Raw genomic sequence first — 21,069 nt, forward strand, 5'->3', positions numbered from 1 at the left:
GAAGTCCTGGGTAGCTAAATAGGTACAGCATGGCACTAACACAGAGTTAGGTGTTTGATTCCCCACTGGGGCCACCAATACTATAAAATCTAAAATAAAATCTGCATTAAAAGGAAAAAATCCAGCCTCGGATACTCTTAAACTGTTAGATGTCGTCAATTTGTGATGTTCAATCCATTGCAGGAGGTATTTTGTGATGAAGTGTTGTAATTTAGCATTTTGGTGTACCCAATTTCCCTCAACCTGTCGCGTCTACTTCATTTAGTGATTTCCTCCCTTTCCCACAATGGTTTTCGACAGCCCCCAGTGAACCGGGTTCTCTGTGCTGTATACGTGTAGGCGAGACAGAAATGACAATAGCGTAGTAAGTTTTTCCAGTAGAGAAAAAGTGAGAGTCGAGGGAGAACAATCCTGTGGTGTGCTGTGCCTGGTTGAGGATGTTGTATTTCACAGGCTACCAACGACAGATCAAAGCAAAGACAGAAGCTGTGGCTGCATTGCATTATGGTCTACTGAGGCTACTGTTGGTGAAGAAATTCATATCTTTTCTATCTCCATCTCTTCTACAATGGATTTCTTTCTGTATGAGTGTTGAACGTCCGTGGAAAATGTTGAGTCTAGAGAGAAGCCCTTGCTCTTTGATTCTGAGGGGCTGACATCAAAATCCAATGTTTACCATTGATGTTTTAGATAGTGAAAAATGCTCTGCTATCGAACTCTATCTGTGCTGGAAATATCTCACCAACATTTGTCCAGTTATTACCAGGAATAAGAAAAATACACCATCAAACAACAAAATGGACCTAGATATGCAAGGTAAATTGCCAATAACGGATTTTAAGAGTATTAAAGTGTTTTAGGATGAATTTTTCCTTTAACAGTGCTGTAAGATGCTTTGGATAAACACGTCAACCAAAACGGTATATTAAATGGCGTGCAGGCCACACTGTTCTGCAGCAAACACACAAATAAGCAGAGAAATAACAGGCTCCTCTGATGTTCAGATAACTCAGTCTGTGGCCATGTACGGCTCTGGCACTGCACACATCCAGGTTAGAGGTCAAAGGCTCTCCTAATGAGCAGTTACAAAGTCTTTAATTGCTGTCTGAGCCACGGGCAAAATGTAAGACTGAGCCTGAAGCCAAATGCACGCCAATTTGTTGATAGGAACATAGCTGGTGTGTTATTGTGTACAGTGCAGTGATGGTCCCTCTGGCTTTAATGGGAAGCAGGGTGCAGTCCACTCCATCTGCTGAAAGGTCAGCTCTTCTGGAAGAGCGAGACAAGCCATACCCCGAGGAGGGAGGGAGAGAGTAAAGGAGACAAATGTATGGACACGCTCCATTTCACTCGGCTACGCAACACACACACACACACACACACACACACAGCAGCGGAGTGCAACATTAAATGGAAATGGCTTCAACACACCATACCGAGTCTCAACCCTGTACGTGTGTGTGTGTGCGTGCGTGCGTGCGTGTACAGACACTTTTGCCTTCTCTGGGGAGTTACAAGGAGTTGACCTGCTGTGGAGCAGAGATGTGTGTAGAACACAGAGGCAAACAAAACACGCGCCAAACGAGCCGACATTTCTGCTCTCGAAACACCAATTTAGGCCGGCAGTATGAAATGAACCCCGACAGGCACCCTGCCTTCGTCCACCAGCCGGCCTGTCGACAGGCAGCACCACCTGGCTGATTGCTCTCCCTCCTCTGCTTCCTCCGCTCTCCGACACCCTGACAGCCAACTCCGGCTACCAGCACCAGGACACTGCCATTCCTGGCCTGATGTCTGCGCTGACATGCTACAGCAGCGGCAGATGACCAGATGGGATTCTGGAAAAATACACAGCAGCTTATTTTGTATGGACCCGTGCCAGGAGAGATTAGAGGTAAGGAGAAAACAACTCCAAATTAACTTGAAGTTTACATTCGTGGGCTATTTGTTATCTCTTGGCTCAAAGAATATCACGAATGCAATGAATGAATTGTTTGTAGTTATTTCCACAGAGAGGTTAGAAATGTTAAATACTCAACACACTCATACTTAAAAACAATACAAGAAGCATTCCTACACCTTCCATAGCTGCCACAGAGCTCCTACAGTGAATCCTGGGATTTGAACAGCTTAAATGAGACTGGGGTATGATCTATCTTAGGAAACCAAATATATTTCTTCAGCTTTTCCTCATCAAACAGTCTTCCTGAATTGGACTACCAATAGGTATTCAGATTAAAAGGAAAACCTTGAAAATGTAAAATGTAGTCTCATACCTCTTGCTTGCTTGTCACATGGGGGAAATAAGGTCATTCTACATTTCCTCAGCTGTCGTGTTACTCACCGAAACCAAGCCATCCCGCTGCCTGAAGTTAAAGAGCTAGTTTGTGGCTAACAGCGCCCCCGTTGGTTTGATCTGGAATGCTAGCATTGCTAGGATGTGATTTTCAATCAAGTTAACTGCTATTTTTGTTTCAAGATTCAAAATGTCAAGGTACCATTTTAATAACGAGGGCAACAGAGAAGACATGAAGAAGGGGGAGGAGAACACAAGTTTTCACCATGTCTTCACTCGCAGTGTTTGGAAATTACAATGTAACCTGCCAGTGTGTGATACAAAACTTATTCTTAGTCACAGTCACAGTCAACTGTTTGGCAGCTGTTTTTTTATCTCTTCTATCACTATCACACTCATGTGCAATCATGTTTAGTCACATCCAACCTCTCTCCTGTCTCTCTTTCCTTCTCTCTCTCTTTCTCTCACACACACACTCTTTTACATGTGCTCACTCACTCACACAGACAGAGTCCCCATTGTCCTCATTAGATCCTATTCTGGAGTGAAAACAACACTGATACACTGCAGGACACTCTTCCTCTGACCGACAAAATCAAAAAGGCCATCACTCCTACAGCTATGTACAGATCAATTGCCCATGTGCCTGCTGTGTCCAGGACATTCATGCCTTGTTTGTTTTATCACTTGTGACCATTGCCTTCAGTAGAATACAGTGGGGACACAAAGAATTTCGGACCAAATGCCCCCCAAATCGAACAAAGCTCTAACTTTTACACAATCCATCTGTCAAGCAGCACGGCATGATGTCTTTGTGCCTGTGTGAGGACCAGTATGTGTGTGTGTCTAACCTCTGATAGCTATGCCTTTTTGTGTTTTTTTGCCATGATTTCTGTCTGACCTTCATAGCTGTGCTATGTTTTAGCCTGCATCAGTGTCTGTCTCGTACATGGTCTGTGTGAGCGAGTGAGTGAGTGAGTGAGTGAGTGAGTGAGTGAGAGAGAGAGAGTGTGAGAGAGAGAGAGAGAGAGAGAGAGAGAGAGAGAGAGAGAGAGAGAGAGAGAGAGAGAGAGAGAGAGAGAGAGAGAGAGAGAGAGAGAGAGAGAGAGAGAGAGACAGGGAATAGGTCTTTGTGTGGGTTGGGAATTTCAAGTAATTTCACTGATGTTTAAATGACAGACATGAATACGTTTCAATGACAGGTCTAAAAATAGACATCCGCCACGAGAGGCGTATCTAACAGCTGTTTCTCAGACATCATCTGCCTACCCAAGTGTAGCCTGTCCACTTTTCCATCATGTCTGGAACGTTGTACACTAGTTCAATAAACTTCAACAGCTGTTTAAATCCCTCACTGTCAAAGTGGCAGCGTGTCACTTGGTGTCATATTTGTAACGAGTTGAGTGACTTGGACCGGGTTCCTCTGCTTGGACAGGGTCACATCTGCAGCAACTAATAATAAAAGATGTAGCTAGCTAATACACAAATGTCTTCTTTGGTTTGTAGCTTCCTATCAGGCATCTTCTTCCAACGACGCGCAAATGTGTCAGACTTTCACAAAGCACCTGTAGAATGGCTGAATGCCAGTTTACCTTGGTTAACCACCTCTCGAATCAAGGTGTTGCCAAGTTTATCACTGTTGCAGGGTCAAGACAACATTCTTTTCTGCAGCTAGAAGCTAGTAGAACCAATGTTGACCCCCGTTAGATTGGTTGTAATAAGATTGGTTGGTTAGATTGGTTGTAATAAATACAACTACAACCCAGGCAAAGAATGATGATGTGATGATGTGAATTGAAAATGTTAATATTATAATTCTGGTTATATATTAATATTAGACTGATAAGCTGTGGGAATTTAGTGCATTATTTTTGGCAACTTTCTATGATAACATTTTGTACTGACAACTAGACAGTTCCAAGGCTGGCCAAGAGTGTGTCTGTCTGTCTAACCTCCAGTAGCTGGGTCTTGTTGTACTCTCTGCGGTGCTGGTAGATACACTGGCTGAGAAGGGAGTAAAGCCTCTCCAGCTGCTCCACACTGTAGCCCTCACTCCTCTTCACCACCACATCCAGGAGAGCCTGAGGGGAGAGACAGACACACACATCCACACAGATGCATTACAAATACAGAAGTACAGAGTAAGGAGGAGATTTACTTCCTCTTGCATAAATAAAAACTTGGCAAAGACACGTATACAGACATCCATAAACATTACATGTATGGAGTAACACTAATGAATAATAGAGACACAAACGCACAGATATACAATTTTGAATAACCGGTCACACAAGCACTGACAAGAGTGCATGGAGATGAAGCATTCGGGGGTCAGCTGTATTCAAAAGCAATTAAGTTCAGAGTGACAGCTAATTAAAGCTAATCATAATTAGCACCGAGTTTACATTTCACTGCTACTTTAATTAAAACATTCTGGACAGTCAAAGGCCCTTTTAATTGACCTGTTCCTCATATTTTATCCAAGATAAAGTCTGTGTGTATGTGTGCGTGTCTATTTAAACCCAGAGCTCATCAGAATGCACGGAGTGAAACAGCAATCACACAATGATTAAAGTTACAGTCATTAGACACAAGGCAAACAGAGAAACCTCAACAGGAATGAAGTGTGTTGTGTGTGTATGTATATGGAAGAGAGAGCGACTGTGTGTGTGGTGGTGCAGTTAAATACAGAAAATCATGACAATGTCAAGATTAATAAAACGTGTGGATATTTGTCAAATCCTCTTTCATCAGTGAACAATGAGATAATTATCCTCAGCAAAAATGTCTGTCTTTTGAAAAGCTACAAAAGCGAAAAGGTTAGCATGGTATGAACCACTGTACCCCGCCTGAAAAATGATTTCCGTTTTGAATGACAGCAACCTCTACCTGGACAAAAGAACCATAAGTTACCGACTGACGATTCACTTCAAATAGAAAGTTCAGAGAAAACTTAATCCCAGGCCAGACTTTACCGGTGTCCAGAAATCTGACCTTTAGAGGGATATTTCACTTTGGCAGGACGTTTTCACTTTTTAGCACAAACACCCCTAATGGAGTTCAGCGGAAGTCAACCTCAAACAGCTGCTGCCCTGGGGATCCACCGTCACCACTGGCATTCAGGGTTTTTTGTCCCCAAGCTGTCAACATCAGTATTGTGAATGGGCAAAATGACTTCTTAAAAAGTAACCTTGGAAACATTATAAAACCTGGGTCCAGTGTGCCATATTTAAGTGTGGGAAGCATTAGCTTTTTACTTTGTTTCCAAAATGACAGTGAGTGGCAGCAGCTACGGGTGCCTAAATTGGCCAATACTTGTGGGCGGCTGCTCATGAACTCCTATTTACTGTAACTGTAATGTTACGATAAAGTGAATTATAATATATTTCAAGGGAAGGCGTCCCATTCTCTATGACAAAACTCCCCTGACAGCTATTGATTTTTATCTTACCTTTTCAGATTATTTCATTAGAACAGGCCTAGAAGCTGAATAATGTCCATTACTTCACAAGGAGAAAGCAAAAAATGGAGATGATATAATATATTTTTGCAGTAGAAATAATTTTTTTTGCATTACGGAAACTCGCAATCCTCTTAAAATAATCCTGCGACCCCAGGTTGAGCATCGCTGCAGGAGGAGAGGGAGAAGACACCCGCTACGGGATGAGATACACTTTTCGTAGCTCTTTGGTTCCCGACAGCAATAAGCACCTTTCTTTCAATGTCAACATTTGTTTATGATGTCAATTTCCGCATGAATGTTTTAAGGTTTTCCCTTTTGCGGATAAAGATTACCTGAACTTGATATACAGCCAACAACAAGGAGAGTAAACGAAGCCATGCCTGAGGCAACAAAACCTTTTTGTTACTGCATTTACTCTTCTGTCATTGAATACCAATTTTTTTGTCCATTCTTCGCCAGCTTGACTTCCAAATGGCGTTCATTACACTGGACTTAATAGTCTGGAAACCATGACTTTGAGTAGATAACACCTTTCAAGTATTCATACTTCCTTTAACTTAATCTGGCGGCGTAGGAGGATTCACCATTCATTTGCCTTTGACATAAAATACCACATGAATGCCATTTTGAGAAATCTCCACCTGGCCAATCAAACAACTGTTGGTCATTTGATAAATGAAAGGTGCATACTAAAGCTAAGAACACTTAAAACAGGATTCTATGCGTAATGGTAACCCATAAAGGATTTGCTCTAAATATGCAGTATCAAAGCTAAATTCATTGTGATAATGATCTACCCTCTAAAACTGTTGAGAGCTGCTCTTTATCAGCATATTTTATTATTTCCCTTCTCTGCTGCTTACACAGCACCACTTGCAGGTCTAACAGGGAGGTGAAGTTCTCAGGTTTCATGGTAAACCCAGTCATGACAACTCCCAAACTGGACCAAAGAAGCCAAAAACACATCATGGTGAGCTGCTAACAAATGCTGAATCTTTTATTAGCTTCATTACAGCCAATCTCACATTTATATAATAAGGAGAAATTCTTCCTGACCAGTCAGAGGTGACAGACCTACAGTATGTTAACTGTTCAAAGCCTAGAACTACCTGTTTTTATGAATCACTGCTCCAACCTTCTTCTTACCCAGCTGTCACTGTATTTAACTCCATTTTTCACTACGCCTTCTATTTTATCGCTTTGAGCGTATTTCACTTCTTTATAGTGCACCTTCTCTCCTTTATAGCGCATCACCTCACCTCCGGCCTGTTTCAGTGCTTTATAGTGGCTCTCCTCACCTCCTCTTCAACCCCATTTTTCTGTATACAACACTTTACCTCCTTTGCTTCCAATCTTATTGTTAATCTTTCTCTACTCTTCTTGTCCCTCTCTTTCCTATTCTGTTCCCTCTCTCTTCATCCGCTCAAGTTATTCTCCTCTGATTGCAGCAGTGTACTTCCCAGCCTTTGTCAGCTTGATCAGGATGCCTGTGACAGTGTGGGGTAAATGGTGTGTGTGTGTGTGTGAGTGTGTGTGAGTGTGTGAGAGAGAACAGGCTCAGTGATTGAGTGAGCTCACAGCACACAAAAGGGCAGTAATCCCATGCGTTAAAGGGTGCTACTGACATGGACCATTTAACCTCACCCTCTCTAAACTCCCTGCTCCATCCACCTCCCCATCTTTACTCACATCTCTATCCATCCCCATGCTGCTAAAGACTGCAGTGCACATGGAGCCCAGCTGAAGGAGGAGAGGTAGGGACAGAGCAGAGTAGGGGGACAGGACCCGTCTGGACCCAGCTTCTGTGATTGGTCAAGAACAAGTAGTCGAATCCCCAGTTACCCAAAATGAACATTAAAGTTCAATTTTGACATGCAGATAGGGCTGGGCGATATATCGTATAATATCGATATTGTGATATGAGACTAGATATCGTCTGGGATTTTGGTTATCGTAATATTGTGAAATAAACGTGACTTTTTCCTGGTCTTAAAGGCTGCGTTACAATACAGTGATAACATTTTCTGAAATGATTAGCCTGTTCTGGCTGAGTAAAATGAACAGTGATTGGCTTTACCTGCTCATCATATCCACATTACTTATTACTGATTACACATTATTGATTACTAATGATCATTACTCATTTATTTAATTTAATGTGTAAATATCTTCTGAATGTACGAATACCCATCCCCAAAATATCGTCACATTATCGATATCGAGGTATTCGGTCTAAGATATTTGATTTTGTCAATATCGCCCAGCCCTACATGCAGATATTCTTTTAAGAATGGATAATGCACACTAATCACTTCAGTTAAATAAAAAGGAAAGTCCTAAAATACACTGGTTAACAGTCCCTTTTTAAAATAATTATGGCTAATGATTTTGATGGGTGTTGTGGGTGATGCAGTCAGAGGGGTAGAAACTAACTGATTTGTTTAACAGGGTCACTGAACTGAAGTAGCCGCTGATGAGGCCTTGGAAGCCAGCATGAATGACAGAGAGCCTCGGCAGAGTGATTAACACTCTTTGCGGAGGACGGCCGCGCTATGGATGCAGAGCAAAACAACACAGAGCTCAACTTAAATTAGCAATGCATCACAACTCGCCAAAGTCCACTCCAGTGATCACAGAGGAATGAAAAGCATTTCCAGACACTCGCTGTCCTTGCCAAACAGTACCTTGCCATTCCTTGAACCTCTGAGAGAGAGTGCTCTCTGCCAAGTGCTGAACAAACTCTGTAAATTCCTCACCAAGTACATAGAGATATGCTTGTTTTTCTTCACAAGAACTAAGCTCAAGCATAGTAAGGTAGGGGTGTGATTATTTAATTTCTTTGAAAATTTAATTAGGCCTATTGGTGTAATTGGGGAGCTTATAACTTGCGAGAAACTGCGAGACATCTGCATGACTACATATAAAAACGTGTTACTTTCAACTGTTCAATTCAAAATTCATGTCACCATTTGATTTGTAAAAAAATAAAAAATGCCAATCCCTAGTCAGGAACAATCTAGGCTGAGGCTTGAAATATCACTGATTATGGTGGCAATGGATTCAGAAAAGCAGCTCCAAGGACAGCTGTGCTAGTCACATGAACCCACACTATAAATTGCCATATGGACAGTGAGCAAATACGAGTGGACCTAACCATGAGTGATTCATGGGGCTGGACTCATGCTAGGAACAAGGCGCCAAGACCATCATGAGGTGTCGCAGCTCTGGCATTTAACTCCCAAACTATGGAGCAGATGACGCACCAATTCTACTCGCACACCAACAACTACGTGTATGCATGCCAATATTCCTCACATTCCTCTGCCCTTCATGGCTGGACTAAGAAGATCACTGACAGGCCACCTGCCTCTGATTTGGAGAATCTAAAACCAACACTGGTTCTAGCTTAACACATCTTCCCAACTCCCTTCCCTGCTCTTCCTACACCAAATTCTCAAATTGAGACCTGCGCCGCGACTTGATGCCTTAAAATCAACAGCTACATCACGGCTTCCCTATGTAGCAGAGAACATAATAAATGTATAAATGTTGATGTGTGTCGATATCCAACGCTGTCCCCAAGCTGGGTTAGTTGCTTACCGAGAATCCACATTTAAAGTGAAAAGTTAAAATGTCATCCCTCAGCCCTGTAGTCTTCCAAAAAAGTTGTTAAGGTCGAATGTTGACATTACATGATGACAAAATATATTACTGGAAATGCCATTTGCTGGATGAAAATAACTTTGCAGGTTTGGTTCTGCATTGATGAAATAGGCAAAAATGTTCTTGTGGCACACACACCCAATTAAATGATTTACCGTCGTTCTGTGCGATAAGTATGTTGTAAGCAGAACCTGTTCAGACCTGTCAAACAAACCATGTGTAAACAAATATACATGGAGATTGAAAGTTACCATGCAAGAGTAGACGCCTTGTTCTCTGAACATTAAAAGGATGCTACACTGGCTTTGTGTGTGTGTGTGTGTGTGTGTGTGTGTGTGTGTGTGTGTGTGTGTGTGTGTGTGTGCTTGTATATATGAAAAGCCTTCCTCTGTAGCTGAGGGAGAGAAAAGGGTAACAGGCAGAGTGAAAAAAAAAAAAAAGTGAAAAAAAAAATGGGTTGGAAGCCCTACAGTCACAGTCACCAGGGACACTATTAAGCCTTCAATAGCTGCCGCACAAAAGAGAACAATTCACCCCCTTCTCCCTGTTTCAACTTTAATTTTTGTCTCCAACACTATCAAAAGGATGAATTATAAATGATCCCTGCTTTGCAAGTACAGATACCATGAATGGCTTCAGTGAGGGCATAGGGGGGAAGGGGCACTAGTGGTGAGATGTGGACAGTGATTTGCTGAAGCTTCACCATGTCTAAAGAGGAGTATGAAAAATAACCCAGAGGACGATGGCAAATCATGTGGATTACAGGATGCCTGCACACACAGCTAGGTAACTCAATATAGAGCAAGTGTTTTAGGAGTGACAGACCAGAGCAATCGGGGCCAATTGTGACAAATGTTGCTGGGGGTATCAAGCTCTGCCGTGCCATGGCAACTAAGTCAGTGTCAAAGCAAATTAAAATGCCATGGTCATCCCTTTCAGCGGGGCAGGTGTAGACCCTGGCGGGAAGAGAGGGGTTGACATCTCATCTTAAATATGCAATGGTTGGCTTCACTTCCACAACAAGTCACACTGGACAACCCCCAGCCATTTGATAGCTGTGAATTCTCAATTATTCAGCATGAAGGAGGAAAGGGCATGCGGATTGATGTGGTTGGTAAATGATAAACAGGTGCAAGATGTTGGCATGATGTGAGAGTGGGTAAAGTGTGTGTGTGTGTGTGTGTGTGTTTGGAGGGGGGTTAAACAGTGAAATATGCCGACAGCTTTGGCATTGAAAGACCAGGCATTGAGCATATTAACATACTCTCCACCTCAATTATGCTACAAAGAGAAAGAATATTTTGAGAATGCATATTAAGGCTGAAAACTGCATCTGGACATGAACTGCTGCTTGAAAATTTAAAGTAGGTCTCTCTCTCTCTCTCTCTCCCCCTCTCAGGTTGGATCTACCTGGTAGCTGCTTGTCAATGGCAAGGCCGCTACGTATCAAGGGATTTCCACCAGCTAGGTAACATGTAGGGCATTCGGCTTTGAGCCAGTAGCGAAAGCTTCCATTCATATCTATTTATCCAGCACATGGTTTATGGGTTCCTTGGTTATTGACAGCAAATGCCAGGCATCAACTGGTAGGATTTTATCATATGATAACTTAAAAAAAAGAGAAAAGTGCCGTCTCTTTTTCTTAGTGGTCTTACACTGTCGTACACAGCTGACTTGTTTTTTAGTTTTCCCCTGACCTGGATCCCTAACTTGGCCAGTCACCACATAAATCGGATGGCAACCTCATTGCAACATGCTTCCTCCAATTGCTCTTGCATGTTTCTGTCAGCCCAAATGCAATACAATGTTTTTGCTTGCATTCGTAGACCAATACTGGCAGCTACTACTTGCCAAGGTTAACCAAAGCAAATCCATGTGTTTTAAATATTCTCTTCATGTATAACTAATCCTAACTACTGAATTCCACACAACCCCAAACCACCTTCAGCTCATAAAACCCTAGGAGGTAGAAGGGAGTTAGATGTATGAGGTGTGAGCACTGCAAAAGGGCATAGTAAACCACATTGAAGGCTCCCTCATTCATTCTTCATTATAGCCGCCTTGAGCACAACCGTGAGCAAGAGGCTAATGCTTGCTATGCACGTCACTCTTTTAGCACTAAGCAGCAACGTGAGTTCCTACAATGGTATTGTGCTTATTGTGTGTCAAGAAAGAGTAAATGAGAGTGGCTTGTTTTGAGTCCTCAGTACCTTAACAACAGATTTAGTTGGTTGTAATCAATTATTTGCTCCAGGAGATTTGGCTTACTGTGCATCTCTGATGTTAGCAGCAAAGAAAATACAAGCAAAGGAAAAGTAATTGAGTTATATTAATTATTCTTTCTGAACTTTTGTCCAAAGGGAGAACGGAAATTTCGCCCACGCTCCCTGCAGAATACAGCAGCTGGGGAGGTTAACCTGACAACTTAAACAGTCACATTATGTCACTGACAAATTGATAGATACATATTGAAGGGAAAAAGCTTTTGACATGCGCAGGATGTGGGAGTCACTCATGGGGAGTGGGTTTGAGGAGGAATGAAAAGCTGTATGAATGAAGGCTGGTATGCTTATGTTGTGAGATCTGTTGACGTTACTGGCCCTTGCATGCATGGCCAAGAGGCGCAGCTATATGCCTGCAATTACATGCAAATATCTACACTGTCAGGGCCATCAGTGGGAATGAATGAAAATAAAAGAAGCACTTCAAAGGTTATCTGTTTTTATTGACAATCAAACACCGGTCCAGCACTGCCATTAAGCCGTTCTCTTTCTGAATAGACGTGTGGAATGGCTACTTTGCCGGAGGGGCCCCCGCTGTTATTAGTGCTAAAAATGAGGGAAGATGACAAACTGAAATGGGGCCATTTCTGTTGACAGGCGTCTCTAAAATAGGAAATCCTGACATGCTGTAATAGCTGAGCATCAAGCAAAAGGACTCTTTACTGTGCCAGCAACTAGAAACACTGGCTGTTTGCAGCTGCGCAAAGAAAACTGCATAGCAGACGGTAATCTGTGTGCTCTTAGTAAGATGGGAGGAAAAAAATTGCTGGAGCAGATTGGATTCCTTGTTACTGGATTCTCGTTTGCAATCTTCAGCACCACTTCTTCCTGTCCATCTGTGGACAAGTGTCTGATTATTGATGAATGAAAGCAGCTGAGAATCAGAGACATTTGGGAGTAGTGAAAGAAACAAGCCTAAAAAACCTATTTATTCATACTGAGGAACTCATTTTGTTCCAGACAGCATCAAGCGTCATTTTCGTAAGCACAGCAATAACAGAACTTGATTTTACTAAGCGAATCAGGGTAAATAAGTGTGCTGTGGTTCTGAAAGATGGGATGTGAATACTGAAATAACAGTCTCTGTCCTACAGGCTTTGACTGTAGGGTCTGTGAACAAACGCAATGCATTCTGACGGTATTTAATTCCAAAGGGATATCAGAGCCCCTTCCATCAAGTTAAAAGTCAGAAATAATGAGCCCTCTACAATCAATGAATATGACTGAAGGAAGAGAGGAGGAACAGCACACCACTCACTCCAGACCGTAATACGCATCAGGCAGCACGCCAGTCCCAGCCCAGCCAGCAAATATCTGCTTAAACGGCGACTCTCATCCTGCTCACCGGAAATTCAATTTGTTCCGTAAGCCAGGGATGAAAAAGCAATTATTCACAGTCCCCTCTTTTCACGATCTGTTTCTTTAAGATATCTCCCGTCTTCCCCCTGCTAACAAATAAACCTTCAGATTAGTGCTGTGTGTGGCTGTTCACAGGGGCGGCCAGTTGGAGCACTGAGATCATGCCAACAACAAGGCCTGTCAATCAATTTGAGAGATGCAGACAGGTTCGGGAAGACAAGATGCGTACTCCGCCATCCCCATCATCCCCATGGGACGGGGGTAAAAGCCACCAGATAATGGCTTGATAGCTGAATGTCACTTCGGAGCATGGAGGAAAGAAGTAAGCCCATGTCAGAAGAGCACTTCTTTTACACCAATTACACTACACAGAGCGCCCTCAAACCAAGCCCCCTCCCGATTAGTGGAGAGGCGCTGTCAAGGGAGCCCATTGAGCCAAGGCTCCAATTTACACTTGGGGTATTAGGTGGGACCCTAGCGTGACTGTGCAAAGTGCTGCAGAGCTGCTTCACATATTCTCTTTTCCTTGAACACGTCAATCAATCCTGGGACAAGTTGTCGGATCTAGTGGGGCGGAGAGAAGCTCATGTTTGAGTCATAGCCTTGTGTGCTTAAAATGTTGCGGGAACAACACCTGTTGATTGAGAGATGTGGAAATGCTCTACCAGTGTAATTGGCTCGCTCCCTGCTCAGCTGGTAGGGATACAGAGTGTCAATGGTTGAGAGATGTAAAGGATGGAGAGGCATTGGCATAACCACGGGGTGAAGAGAGGGGAGGGATAAGCCTGGAAAGTTAGAGTTATCCATCTGAGAAGGGCAGTGTGACACCATCAGCTCCAGCAAACCTATGGATCCGGGGGAAGCTTACGGCTGGTCTTCCATGATTGAGTCGCCCATCCTCCATACCTTAAACCCCATGCCTCATAAAAACTTTCACCGCATCTTTCGCCTGCTAGTTGCCATTCAAGTAATGGTCGAATTTCTCATAGTCCAGACGCCAAATTGCCTACCTCCATATATATATAGCCTTTTCTAGGTTTGGATGCTATGGAGCGGTTGGAGGAGAAAGGAATGGATTAATGCTGAGTGCAGGAAGGCTTTTGAGATGAGCGCCGTACAGCGCTTGTGACAGGGATTAAGGAGGGGACATTGCCAGTTAGTATGCCAGCAAGAAAATGACTGGGAGAAAGGCTCTAGCTACCTCCGCTGGCTCACTGTAGATAACATGAATGGTTAGCCTTCAAAGGGAGCAGGCCTAAGCTGGGTATGGACATTGGCCACTATAGACTATTAGTGCCATTTCTAACACCATTCAACTGAGGGACATAAAACAGGCTGGGTTATTCTGCTGCTCTTGCATATTCATGTCTATACAATAAAATGTGGGGAAACAGTCTATAGGAAGAAAGAAGTGACAGATCTATTGCAGTGAACATCAACAGCTGTTTCTTTTGCAAAAAAAAAAAAAAAAAAGCCCTCAAACACCCCTTCACCCACACTGCAAACATTTAAACAAACATCATATGAACTTAAATAAGACAAAACAAAAACATATTGGTAACATTTTTAGATTATAGCTCCTCTTTTCCATAATCACAGTCTAATTAGTCAGCAACACAATGTGACAATTCGCCACAGCTGGTTCTGTTGCTACCAATGAGCCTATAATTCACTCAATGTTGACCAATTAACTGGTGAGATTACTGGATGTGGGAGGCTGTTTTTTTTTTTTAGAAAAATTACCTATTCCTAATAAGGAGAAAAACACTGCCCAGTCTCAAAATGTGGCTCCAGTATTGTTATTAGCTACATACTGCAGTTTATTTTTGTTTATTCATATATTTTTTGGGGGGGGGGCAGAGGGTGGGGAGGGTATTTTGGGGTATTTTGAAACCAAGTTCTATGATGACAATTTTCTCTGACAGGAGTTTCATTGATTGATCTCTCTCGATCTCACTCAATCCATGATAGCATTTTAGATATTTAAAACCTTAACCTTACATTACAATAACATTTTTGCAAATGACTGTATTGTAATTTAAAGGGTAGCCAAAATATATGGTATATGGTTCACAATACTTTACCAAAAGTTGCTGGTGGTCAACCACTAACGGAGGAGGGGGAGGGATTTGTTGTGGCTCCTCTTCTGTCCTGTCAGCAGATCCCGTCAACTGTTCTGATTGGCTCCTCTTGCATTTCTTCACTTTGGACCCGCCTATGAATAGATGGATGGATGATTGGATGGAAGTATGTAAGGAAGGTAAATAAAGGAAAGAAAGAAATACAGAGTAAAAGCAGTGTGACGACAATCAAGAAAACACATAATGTTAAGTCTAATGAGGCCACTAACTTTGAGGCCTCATTTTGCTCTTCCCTCAACCACTGTGAAATGTGCAAACCGGAAAATTTCAAAGGAAATAAGCTTCATCTGCCATGGCTCTGAGATGAATTGCATTAGTATGAGAGGAAAGAGTCTATTTGAAGCTACTTGCAGCTACTGAGTGCACAATATTTCATTACTGGCCTCTTTCCCGTCATTTTATTACAGTGTTCAAGAAAAATCTTGGATGGGAACAAAAGGCCTGGCTCAGCTTGTAATGAGAGTGGGGGCGGAGCAGCCTCGTTGCCTGTTATTTCGACAGCCTTAACTTGTTTGCGTTCTGTTGCGTCTGGTTGTGCCATCCTCTGATGGCTACTCCATATTCTTGTAACACCGTTTCCCCAGCCTTCCAGCTGGCCTCTGCTAATCTCCAGCCAGACTACAGGCCCTTAATCAAACACACAAACTCATTGGCTTGTCCTAGACTCGAGCACTACACCACACTAAATCAAGGGCAAAATGGTTCACGGCAAAGAAAAAATATGGCAGAGTCAGAGATGGGGGGAAAAGCCAGCCAACCTTGTGAATCTTTTATAGAAAAAACGGGAGAGAAAACTATTTTTTTAGGATACATCTCAGAGGGTTTGGGGATTCTACAAAGGTACACATAACTTCCAAGCCCCTGGAGTTTCTCTATTGAAATATACCGTCTGCTAAGCCAGGGGATAGTATTTTATATTCCGTATGACTTGTGTTGCATTATTCATGTCCTCCTCTCAATTTTAAAAGCCAAACCAAGTGTAAATCAAGAGTGCTGGATGACAATCAACAAAGTCATTCATCATCGTTATTAAGGGGTGGGCAGAGAACTGACGGAACGTGTAAGTGTTAGGGATTATTGTTTTTTTTCATGAGTCCAATTTTCAACAAATCATTTTAAGATATCATCCGCATCAGAGGAACTGTGACTGATTCTGTTAAATCCTACTTTCATCACATTTCTGCGGCATGAATGATGACCAAGTGAGATCAAAACACACATACAGGGTCCAACAGTAGCTCAGCCCACCCACTTTCTCCTTTCTCTTCTCCCTTACAAACTCCCGTCAGATGCAGCTCAAACTCTGAAGTGTCAACTATTGAAAAAGTTAATCTAGCGATAGAAAGCTTGTCCAAATATCTCCAATAAGATTGAAGGTAATGTCAACACAAATTAGAAGCCAGAAACTGCAACTGGCTAAAAACTAATTAAATTAAACCATACATGTGTTAGTAAGCAATAAAGGAACTATAATTAGATGCAACATATAATGTAATGTAATATGTTATGATTCATATATACAATTTTGAGCCCCATCACTGATACAAACAATTCAGTTGAATTCAGATCATTCAAAGTTCATATTCGCATGTTTGAGAAACATTAAAGCATTAAAACATGTTATGAGCAAAACGAGCTCAGACTGGTACATACACAAGAAAAGAACTGCTTCCTTTGGTATTCTGTTCTGACGTTAAGATATTCACAAAAGTGATTTCCTGATTCTGGATATTTTTCAGTGCTGTTGTCTTATATTTTTGCTCCTGCCCATTTCAGACATCATGGTAAAGTAATGTGGTATGGATGCCAGATCTATGCTGAAGGATAGTATGGTCTAAATTCAATTTATGCCTGTGTATTTTGCACATCTAAATGGGTCTACATGCGGCTGCACACAGTGGGTTGTGGGTATCCCTAGGCCACACAGGTTACATGCACCTCAGTCTTGCAGACAATGCATAGAAAGGAGCGGTTGTCAGCAGTTGTTCATCAATATTTGATTTGTCACTTAAGCATTCTGCACAATTAAACACAGAAGAGGAAAAACCCTACACGTGCTGATGAATCGTTTATGCTCATGGAGGTGGATCATACACATCTGTAAGTCTAACTTTATACCTTCTTTACCTTGATCTTCCTCAACAATTTCTGTTATTGTCCTCCCATCCTGGGGAGGGCGCTCCTGAGTTGCTATGCTCTCGTCTGTGTCCTTGTGCTCTTCCTGCTGTGGCTTGGCTGAGCCCTCAGCCGTGCTCTGTGGAGTCCTTTCCCCAACCTCACAGCTCTTCTGGGGGCTCTGGGAGTCCAGGCTGTCCATAGACTCATCCCCATTCACACACTCCACCTGTGACGCTAGCAGATCCTCTGTGTGCTTAGGCTGGGCCTCAGCATCCAAAGACTCAGGTGTTTCAATCACAGGCTGGAAGTCAACCTGCTTGGCCTGGCTGTCCTCTTCTACCTTGGGCTGAGAATTGTCATCTATGGATTGCAACTCAGCGTGTTTCTCTGTGTTCTCGGACACCACCTCCTTGGCTGTGGGCTCCTCTTCCTTAGGTGTTGGCTCCTCTTCTTCTGGGGTTTCCTTGGTCTCTGCAGGATCGGAGGGGGCCACAACAGGGGGCTCATTGGAGCTCTCCTCCTCCGTGGAGGGGACGTGGGGATGGTGGCCATTGGGCTGGGGGCCCGTGGTATCACAAGATGACTCCTCATCCTGCGTCAGACATGAGTCGCTGGGCCCCGTGGGTTCCACCTCCACCTCGGGCTCCTCTTCCTCCTCCTCCATTCCCTTCTTGTAGCTCTTCTTCTTACGGATGATGCCCCGCCCCCAAGAAGGCCGCCGACGAATCTTGCGCTTTAAATGATCTATAACCAGGTAGAGAGGAAGAGAGAGAGAGAGAGAGAGAGAGAGAGAGAGAGAGAGAGAGAGAGAGAGAGAGAGAGAGAGAGGGAGAGTGAGAACCTGATTAATTCAGACAAGCACAAGAAGCAGAATAACTCAAAGAAATTACAATAATTATCAGCTGTTCCAGCAGTTGATTTCCATTTCCAGACACTTTACTTGTTACTAATAATAGATCTCCAGCATTATAACAAAACTGACAATATTCAAATCCATCTTACACCTTTCAAAATAGACAGTTCTGTCCCCACACAGTGCTTCATTAACGTCAAATTAACTGGACACACTTGACAAAGGAAATTTAACAACTAGCAGTTGAGTTGCCTAACAACCTCCTTCCTCTCACTCACACACATACACACACCCCTTTAACCACAGGGATAAAATCAGACGTCCACTTCATTGTGATTGTCCATTATCCTCTCTGAGTTCATGATTGTGTATCTGAGTTACAAAACATATTTCTAGGGTAAAGGGCTGTAAGGTTCTATGTGCGTAGGGGTCAGGCTGTGTGCGCGTGTGTAATTGCTAGGTAGAGGGAGGCAAGGCGTTCTTGCAAGGGCGAGGGAGGGTGAAAGAGAAAATACTCAAAGCTTTAATTTCACCATTCCCTCTTAGAAGATTCTGAATAGCGGATAGTGGAATTGTCACCCCTCCTTCCTCGTACAGTACCACAGCCTGGCTTGCTCCTACGGGGTTAGATGTTGATTGCATTTCACTCTGGCCAATTGGCCTTCATCAAAGAGCATTGGCAGTGGGTGACAGAGTGATTGAGAGGGAGGGAGAGAGGCAGACAGAGACAAGGTAGTAGTGATGCTGCAGCATGGAGGATGCACAAAACGGAAGTTTTGTGCAAGATGGCGGTTGGGGATTTAAGGCGGATGGGAGGAGCAAAGCCTGCTGTTTGAGAAAGTGCAAAAGAGTCACAGCAAGCTAGCAAGAACGCGTAACATAGTGAAACTTCAATGGGATCGCTTCCATTCACTGCTTTTCCCAAGCTGCAGACACCAAGGTGTGAGCCAGAGCAACAAAGTCAGAGAGATAGACAGACAGACAGACAGACAGACAGACAGAGAGAGTGAGAAAGAGAAACATATAGAGAGCACCGCATGTCGGCTTCCTGGGGACACAAGCGTTTGAACCTGACAATGAGTGGAATTACCATGACCTGTCAGTGAGCTCGCCCTAACCCCAAAGAAACCCTTTGCTCTTGGCATCAAAAGGCCTTCAAAGCTCAAGATCATCCGCTGGGTCACATCAGTCAGCATGTGACGCTGCATGATAATTCTGTGCAATAGTAGGATAAAAATATTCAAAATCAAGTAATTCGTCTTAAATTTCTCTCCTCTTACCAAATCACTAAAAGCTACCACATTTCTGTGTGTGTGTGTGTTTGTTTGTTTGTTTGTTTGTTTGTTTGTTTGTTTGTTTGTGTGTGTGTGTGTGTGTGTGTGTGTGTGTGTGTGTGTGTGTGTGTGTGTGTGTGTGTGTGTGTGTGTGTGTGTGTGTGTGTGTGTGTGTGTGTGTGTATACTGTTTTAGGCTATATCAAAATGTAGTTTCCTAAGATGTGCTCAGTTTCAGATGGGCCCATAGGATCACAGTGGACTCCTGGCCAATATATTACTGTTGAGGTCCATTGGAATGATCTAAATCTGCAACGGTGAAATCTTATTCAGAATCAATATCATATGCCAGCCTGGTTCTCACAGGACTGAATTATTAGGACCGCATTATGTTATTTACCGTAGATCATATATACCCCCTATACACTCTGAGCAGAGCCTTTGCCTCAATACTAGAAAAGCTCTCCATCGATTCATCTTCATCCACACCACATTAGCCACCAAGGCATGAATAGGCAATCCCTGACAAGAAGTCATAACATTTCTGCATGCCGTCTGTGAAATCCCTTCCCTGCCCCATCCTTTTTGCCCCTACTCATCTCATCTTTCTACTCTAAAGATGTGATGATGCACACTGTGCCTCAGAGAGAGTTAGAAAATGAATCCTTGTGTTATTAAGTACTTGCTCACAGTGTGGAGTGGGGCATGAAGCAAAGCAACCGCACTAACTGAAAGTCGAACTTTGACTCCCAGAAGGAGAGCAACAAGGTAGACAACAAAAAGGGGATGATTAGTCAACCAGTGCTTGCTGATGGGCTCCTCTTTAGTGACCCTCTTAGCGACCAGCCACACGTTTCCTCTCAGCCGCAACAGCACACCAGACAACCCAGAGGGGATTGGACTGCGCTCGGCGCCAGCTAATGCTGTGCAATTAGTGCCACAAACAGCAATTTATGTGTGTGTATGCGCCTGCCTGTGCATACAGAGGCTATGCCAAGCATGTGCAAGCCAGGTACAGTTCTGTTAGGGGAAGGGGTTAAACAAACAAAATATGAGTGGGTGCGTATATCTATCACACACACACACTTTCAATGACATTATAAAGGTTTAATAAATTACATCTTACCGAAAGCAGCTTACAAAATCAATGTATAAATCTAGTTTAATCTGTACCTCTCCTGTCAACTACTTGCCCCGGTACCAGAGCATCCAGCATTGTAATATCCCTAGACATCCTTTGTTTCTCCGCTCGCCTCTTGTCTGTCACCTGTCAGAGAGAATTAATCTCTCCCATAATACCTGCTCCACTTGAAAAGTGGAATCTATCTTGGCTTGGCTATTTACATTCATATTTGCACATGCTGAAAACACTGCCTTGAAATCTTCAATGCACTTTCTCATTTTATGTTACACCAAGCATCCAAGCTCTGCACAGGGCGGAGATGGTGATGATTTCACATGTTAGGGAGGCTAATGGACATCATCCATAAACAGAGCCAGCAGCATTCTGTGTGCACACAGAATAATGACAACACATCACAGGCAAAAACAAATGGTCTTCTGCATCACAAACATCTACACAGAGATGGGTATTCTAGACACTTGCAAGAGCTAGGGAGGA

At 43.1% G+C, this 21,069-nt stretch overlaps 1 protein-coding gene across 1 annotated transcript in view; it reads right to left on the minus strand.

Annotated features, from left to right (window-relative positions):
- atad2b (ATPase family AAA domain containing 2B) overlaps nt 1-21,069 on the minus strand; it is an 85,239-nt gene that overhangs the window by 5,719 nt on the left and 58,451 nt on the right. The window contains exons 25-27 of the mRNA XM_071923348.2: nt 17,332-18,066; nt 15,148-15,278; nt 4,249-4,377 (exon numbers count right to left, since the gene is read on the minus strand). Of these exons, the coding sequence (XP_071779449.1) occupies nt 4,249-4,377; nt 15,148-15,278; nt 17,332-18,066 (995 nt within the window). The remainder of the gene's footprint in view (nt 1-4,248; nt 4,378-15,147; nt 15,279-17,331; nt 18,067-21,069) is intronic.

The sequence above is a fragment of the Centroberyx gerrardi genome, chromosome 18 (genome assembly GCF_048128805.1).
Source record: "Centroberyx gerrardi isolate f3 chromosome 18, fCenGer3.hap1.cur.20231027, whole genome shotgun sequence".
NCBI lineage: Eukaryota > Metazoa > Chordata > Actinopteri > Beryciformes > Berycidae > Centroberyx > Centroberyx gerrardi.